Source organism: Nannobrachium achirus (assembly GCF_963921795.1).
Source record: "Nannobrachium achirus genome assembly, chromosome: 24".
In the NCBI taxonomy this organism is placed as follows: domain Eukaryota; kingdom Metazoa; phylum Chordata; class Actinopteri; order Myctophiformes; family Myctophidae; genus Nannobrachium; species Nannobrachium achirus.
In genome coordinates, this window is record NC_137831.1 from 5,821,996 (window position 1) to 5,829,438 (window position 7,443).

General features: G+C 39.5%; 1 protein-coding gene across 1 annotated transcript; it reads left to right on the top strand.

Moving 5' to 3' along the window:
- The first annotated feature begins 2,016 nt into the window (after nucleotides 1–2,016).
- On the top strand, nucleotides 2,017–6,946 carry rpl31 (ribosomal protein L31). Its single transcript, XM_080720737.1, has 5 exons — nucleotides 2,017–2,068; nucleotides 3,463–3,566; nucleotides 3,999–4,124; nucleotides 4,875–4,987; nucleotides 6,708–6,946. The coding sequence occupies exons 2-5, from the start codon at nucleotides 3,463–3,465 to the stop codon at nucleotides 6,737–6,739; spliced, it is 375 nt and encodes a 124-aa protein (XP_080576863.1). The 5' UTR covers nucleotides 2,017–2,068; the 3' UTR covers nucleotides 6,740–6,946.
- The last annotated feature ends 497 nt before the right edge of the window (nucleotides 6,947–7,443 follow it).

Sequence of the window (7,443 nt, forward strand, 5' to 3'; positions counted from 1 at the left end):
GTACCATCAGTCTGATACCATCTAACTGATATTATCCTAGATAAAGTACTATGTTCTATCCGTCTGTCTTTCAATGTTATATGAGATACTTAAAGTGTGGTTCCTGTGGAAATAAGCCTCGGCTTTCTAGGATCTCCTTTTAGTTGACCTTGTACCAGTGATTTGTACTGTCATGAAACTGTACTTTTTTCTATTGCAAACTTCTAATAAATTCTTCAATCAATCAAAAAAGTCTATTCCATACATGGGCAGCTGGCGGCCCGGGGGCCACATGCGGCCCCCATCTTCACTTAATGCGGCCCACAGGTTATTACTGGAATACTCTATAAATTTCTGTTACAATTCTAAACATGACCTGCTCTAATTCCGTCAGTCTATATATAAGTAGCTTAATGACTAGTATATATTACAATTTTTTTTATGTCCAATGTATTTGTATTTAGGTTCATAAAGTTAACATGAGTATACAACTAAATGTGTTTGAAATTAAATCAAAATGTTACATTTCAGGATTCCAATTAAGAAATAACAAAAATGTATTCCAATTATTCCAGTTCCAATTCAAAAGAAGCAAAAATAGCCGATCTACAAGCTCAAAACGCATTCGCGCTGCGATGCGTTTTGAGCTTGTAGATCGGCTATTTTTGCTTCTATTGTATGAGATACTAGAATGACAAAGTAGGACGTAGCAATATGCAATGTGGCCCTCTGGAGTGAAAGTGGAAATATAGTGGCCCTCTGGAGTGAAAGTGGAAATATAGTGGCCCTCTGGAGTGAAAGTGGAAATATAGTGGCCCTCACCATCATCAAAGTTGCCCACCCCTGGTCTATTCTATAGCATAATGTCCCTTTGGCAGCAGAGCAAGTGTTCTCTGACTGGTCCACTCCACTATGATGACTGAACATCATGGTAACATCATTTCTCACCTGCAGATCCAGTGGAAGTGGAGGGAGACTGGATAAGAGAGACACATATACACAGTACAGATCAATACATTAATACATTGATCACATGTATGTTGTCCTTGTTGCTCAGTTAACACTAGGGATGGAGCTCGTAAATCTGTATTGAGCACCTTATCCATCCTGCTTATTGAGCTGGGCTTCTATCCAGCCCACTTGGCTCCAATATTGAGCGTTTTCTCATATTTTGTGGAAAGATGTGGGACGACATATTCTGAACAGAACTGGTATCTTTTTTTATTGGCCAGTTGTTGTGACTGTGAGTTTGTGGCTGACCACCATCTATGAAGATGCCAATTGACAAAAGTAACAAATATTATCATTAAATATCATTAGAACAATCATTCATTAGTGTGCAATAAGTGTTAAATGGCTTTATATTATGAATAGTACAGTAATACTTTCTTGGTTGCCTCTTGTCTTGATTGTTTAAACGTGACATCATGGGCCGAGAAGATGCTCGATAACAAGCTTGATAAGCCCAAAGCTTATTGATACCGGGTAATCAATAAATCTGTTATTGAGTTTCAGTTTGTTATTTCCATCTCCATCGCTGTCATCATCACACACAGGAACAGGCCTAATTAATCTCAATCATTATGGCTTTGAATCAACCAAATCAAGCAGTTCTGTTGTGTTGTAGAGAAATAACAATTATTATTATTATTATTATTATTATTAGTAGTAGTAGTAGTAGTAGTAGTAGTAGTAGTAGTAGTAGTAGTAGTTTAAATTCACTACACCAGTAAAAGACAAATATATTTCAGAATAATTATTCACTACAGAATAAACTACATTGCTCCATACTCAAACTGAACGAAAACATCATTTTGTACAGTAATACAAATACAAAGCACAGTAAACTAACCCAGGTTCATGGGTAAATATTTAAACAAAGTCTATTTATTTACTAGTGCTGTCCAACGATTAAATATTTTAATCGCATGATGTATTATTCAATAAACGAATCAGAGGGGTGGTTGTGGTTCCAGGGTTGCCTATCGTTCCCACCCGGACCGCATATGGAGCCGGACCCACATCCTTTACCCACAATGCACCGCCCGTTGCCAGTCCTTTCGAACTTCCGCCTCTGCAGTGAGTCGCGGTGAGTGGAATTCATCCCGTGTTTTTCTGCTTCAATCTAACGCCATCCTGGCACTTTTAGAGCATTAAACTACACTTTATGGAGTTAATATCGTCCATCGGGGTTTAGTTCACGTCCCCGTGTGGGTTTGGAGCTGCCGATGGGTGTTTTTAATGCTCAAATAGGACGATGAATCCTCCTCGGTGCTATCATGCTTAAACAGCGCAGTAAACAGACACACACACACACACACACAAGCCCGGCTAGCCAAGCAGAATATGTGACGTTAATTTAACCCAACAAAGTATATGTATTAATGTAGAAAACGTGGCACTAAAACCAGTGTTATGTTGCTTTAAATTACATGTCAATGACTCTCGTTATTCCCTGTTATGTCGGCTCAAACTAGCAAAAGTTTGCCGAGGTGTCAAAGCTGTTCAGTTGGCTAGCTTGTTTGTTAGCATCATTTACCATTCTACCCCAATGCAAAGTGATGGGTTTAGTTTAGAGTAGAACAGTGGTTCTCAGACTTCTCACCCTTACTTCTGATGGAACGTTTCCATTTGTACACTGTCAGAGTTACAGACTTGTATGGGTCAATTTAGACCCCATCTAAAGGAACCCACAGAGTCCCTGGAATCCCCTTGAGAAACAGTGTTCTGGACTAGAAAGGTGTACTCTGATCTGTTTAGTATGCGACAATTAAATGCAGAAATACATGGTTAACAAGTACATTTTCGTGGAGTAAACGTGCAAACGTATTGATATATTGTCATCAAGCTTGAGTAGACTCAGAATGGGCCATTTAATTTTCACCACTGTTGTAGGATACCCTAACCCTTGTAATTTAGTTAAGCATCAATGTGCTCGGCATCAAAATGTGTGTCTCCAGAATTGTTTGGTAATCTGAATCTGGAAGGTAGATAATGCTTTTAATTTGTAGCTTTATGTAGTGGACTGCAAGTAAGTTCAAAGTAAACGTTAGATTAAATTGGACAAATCAAGTGTAATTCTGAACACCTGTCTGTCCAACAGGAGACTTGGGTAATTTTGTAAGGGTTAAATTGCACAATTAGCCATAATATTTTAATAAAAGCATTGCAGTCATTTTGAGATAAAGATGGAGGTTTTAATGTTAATGATGATGCATGTTTTTAATTTAAAGGACCTGTAATATGATTTGGCCACAGACTCCTATTTGAGACTTTTTTTTTTCTTTTCTTTTTTTTTTCTTATACATTTTGTCTCTCTGGGTCCCCTAATGTAAGAACACTTAAATTGTTGTGATTTTTGTACTGCTTTACTAATCGTGTTGAGACAAGGCATTGCGTTGTGACACGTTATGAGCTCCCCAGAATAGGGCTGCTAGGGTTTGTAGATTGCATTGTACTCATGTTAAGTCTGTGTGTTTCCAGATGGCCCCTACTAAGAAAGGAGAGAAAAAGAAGGGTCGCTCTGCCATCAACGAGGTGGTGACCAGGGAATATACCATCAATGTCCACAAGCGCATCCATGGAGTGTGAGTACTTTATACAAAAAATTCCACATTTAGTGTATAATGGCTCGAATTAGGACACAATGTTGGTCATTCAATATCGTATACGCTGGTTGGGAAAGTAATACTGAATTTCCAAATTGATACTGATAGAAATGGCTCAATTTCTGAATCTGTAGTATAGCTGTTTAAAACTAAGTAATCTGGTGCCTGGAAAATCTGTCTCTAGATTATGAGTATACAGTATTCACTGTTCATATAATATCAGTTGTGAGGGACATTTATATAATTTGTGTGATTGACCATTGTAAACTACTGCCACATCAGAATTAAAGTACTTGGATCACATTGAGCCAGTCTGTAAGATCCAGACTATTTGTAGACAGTTTCCTAGTGGTTACAGATGAACTGCTGATCACTTGTCTTAACCCCACCGTCCTGTGTGTTTCCGTACAGGAGCTTCAAGAGGCGAGCTCCCCGCGCCATCAAGGAGATCCGTAACTTCGCGGTGAAGGAGATGGGGACTCCCGATGTGCGCATCGACACTCGTCTCAACAAGGCGGTGTGGAGCAAAGGAGTCAGGTGAGGAGACGCGCACCACACAGGGTCTATTTGTTAGTCAATATAGCCAAAGACAAATGCCAGTGTTCGAGGGCTTCCAAACGGGAAAAAGGCTGTGCCTGGTCTTATTTGGGATGTTCTTTTAGGCAGGGTGTTTAACTGTACTTGTACTGTACTACATTTCAATTGTATTGACTATACTTGTAGTGTTCTCCATTTTTGTCTAAAGATAATCAATAAAAAAAAAAGTGTTGCATGTAATGGTGTAAGGACTGCACTGCAGTGTACAGCCTGTTTGTAAACGTGCTGACTAGACTCCAGACTGTTGGATGTTTTGGAGGTCCTTAACGCTGACTGTCTGGTTTATATTTCGGCTATTCAAAATTTTTCGATCTACAAGCTCACTACACATTGAAATGTGATTGGACATTGCGTTGGACATTTGCATGGCAGTCAGTTTGCAGTCTCAAATCTGGGGAAATCTAAATTCAATCAAAGCCGGATAACACCAGCACAAACAAAGACTTTGTATTGCTTTTTTGATGCTTTTATATTCTAAATTTCCAAATTATTCCTGCCCAGTTCTTTTTTTTTTCCGTCATTTCTTTTTGTCATACGTTTTAAGAACAGATTATAAATCTTTTGTAAAATGTATACAATTCCTGTCCATTTTTAGCCCATTTATCTCTGATCGTCTGGCAGCTGCTCAGCTTCTCAGTTCCAACCAGATTGATTGAAGCCACTAACGCTCAGCGTTTGTCTTTTTTACAGGAACGTTCCGTACAGGATCCGCGTGCGTCTCTCCAGGAAACGCAACGAGGATGAGGATTCCCCCAACAAGCTGTACACCCTGGTCACATACGTTCCTGTCACAACATGCAAAGGTTAGCAGCACCTTTTAAACATCCTCTAGAACGGGGCACGCTAAAGAGGCCGATAGCGTCTAGAGCAGGGGTTTTCAAAGCGGTGAGATCGTTTGATAATATTTGGAATTTATTTGTACAAAAAATATTTAGTATAATTTTAAACTTGAAGTACAAAGTTATTTTCAGTCGGTTCTAACCAAAATGGCTATTATCTCAACGCTTTCCTCGCAACATAATCACTAAAATATTGTCACTGTCGGGCTGAAAACTTGTATCCAAGTTTCAAATGTGTACGTCTTTTGGTAAAGACTGTCGCATAAAACTAGTGAAAACAGCCGCTCTACAAGCACACAACGCCTCGCACCGCGAGGCGTTGTGTGCTTGTAGATCTGCTGTTTTCACTAGTTTAAATCATTTTATAAATGATAATACAAAATGAACGGTTTTGGACATGCATGGTTTCCACCCGACAACGACGATATGCTGTAAGGTTCTGTGAGTGAAAATTATAATGTAGGGGTGCCTCGGATTAAAAAAATATTGAAATTTTGGGGAACCCATGCTCTAGAGTGTCTGTGGGCGGCCGTCTGGGAATCGTGAGGTTGCCGGTTTGACTCTCGGCTCAACCAGGCCACGTGTTTGTCGCTGAGCAAGGCACCGAAGCACCAACTGCTCCTTGGCTGCTGTATTAATTACTGCTTCTAACGGTGAGGGTGGGTAAATGTAGAGGGTGTGCAAATGTACTGTAGCAAAATACCTAAGGACCCCTACACAGCGTGGACAGTCTACAGCAGGGTTATTCAACAGGGGGTCCTCGGGAGTTACTACAGGGGGGCTGCCAAATCCTTGTGTGATAGGATAATTCTTTTAAAATTAACAACTGGAACCCTCGCATCCCAATTCTGAGGAGAACTTAAGCCAAAAATAAACGATCTACAAGCTCTCAGCGTTGAGAGGAGCTTGTAGATCGGCTATTTTCGGCAAATAGGTTCAGTTTAGAGGTAAAAAGGTTGTCAAGTTTAGTAAGTAACGATGATTTAAGTGATCAGTTTAAGAATCTAAGTCTAAGAATCTATATGAAATCAATGATAATCTGTATCACACATTTATACAATATGTAGAGGGGGTCCCTGCTTAATGTCTCAACTAAAGGGTCCTTGGCCTGAAAACGTTGAAGACCCCTGTTCTACAGACATTAGCCTTTTCATAGTCCAGTTGCGTTATGGCTTACCCGTTTCAGCACAGTCTTGATTAATATCTCAACTTAAGCCATTTGTAAAGGCACCATTTTCCATAGGTGGTTGTTGACAAATGCAATGGATTCATTGTCAGGACACCCAATTGAGACCTCACGTTACTTGGCAATACTTTGTACAGTCTATGGAAGTTAAAATGACCCAAAGCTAGCTTTATTTGATCAAATCTATTATTGGTGCAGTTGTGCCTGTCGATGAGAAACGGTTCTCCTACAGTTGTGCTTTGAGTGATAACTGGTACATGAACACAAGGTCACCTCCGCTCCGCTGTTGTATCGGTTATTAGAGAGTTATTGTTAAGAGTATTTGAAGTGCTTAAAACTTTGTATGGCAAATCTATAAGCTCAACATGACATGTTGCAACACATTGTGGATTGTAGATCAGCTTTTTTCCACCTCCTATGACATGCAGAGAGTAGGGATGCTAGTGGTGTCATGTGGTTCAGACTTAAGAATCTAATACGTTTCTTTTTCCTCAACAGGGCTCCAGACTGTCAACGTTGATGAAAACTAGACCTTCCACCCTGCAAGTTATAAAAATAAAAAATAACTTTTCAAAAGGACCACTTATGTTGTTAATATCCACATATTGTGCATATGTTGATTCAGCTTTTTGAAGCATCTTTGTGTTCTTGTTAACATGGCAATTTCACCTTTTGAAGGATATTTTGTGCTCCGAGTTGTCAGTCTGGAGTGGAGTGGAATAAAACTTTTGAATCGATCTATTATGTCATTATTTTAGAGTGCTGGGATTTGATGGGTGTGTATGTGGAGAGGCTCTGAATCAAGCCTCCTGATAACATTTACATCAAATATCTAAATATTAATCAAGCAAATTAAAAACTGTTCAGAGTGTTCATAAAAGCCTGATTAGACGATAAAATGACCAAGTCTTTTTGAAAGTGAAATATCCCTTTAAGACCTCTGACCTCTGTCTCTGCTAACAGGAGTTTCTTGGTTCAAAACCAGCAAGGACTTTTACCTGTTTTTTGATCACACTCAGCACAGTGATTCCATGTTCAAGACCCAGTTCTCCTGCGGTTCAAAGCAGTGTTTCAACTTATCTTCACTAACAGAAGGCTGACATACAAAATAACACCTCAACAGCACTGAGACAGGTTTAAGTTGCTCTGTGATGGAGTAATGGTGGTCTAAGGAGTTCACAATGCCTCGCACTGCAAGACGTGAGCTTGTTTCTAGTTATTAATGAAGCTGTGT

What these genes read in the sequence shown, in the direction of transcription:
- rpl31 (XM_080720737.1), top strand. Translation starts at nt 3,463, where the DNA reads ATGGCCCCTACTAAGAAAGGAGAGAAAAAGAAGGGTCGCTCTGCCATC. An exon ending in GTGTGGAGCAAAGGAGTCAG is followed by an intron (nt 4,125 to 4,874) that starts GTGAGGAGACGC and finishes TCTTTTTTACAG; the next exon opens with GAACGTTCCGTACAGGATCC. An exon ending in TCCTGTCACAACATGCAAAG is followed by an intron (nt 4,988 to 6,707) that starts GTTAGCAGCACC and finishes TTTCCTCAACAG; the next exon opens with GGCTCCAGACTGTCAACGTT.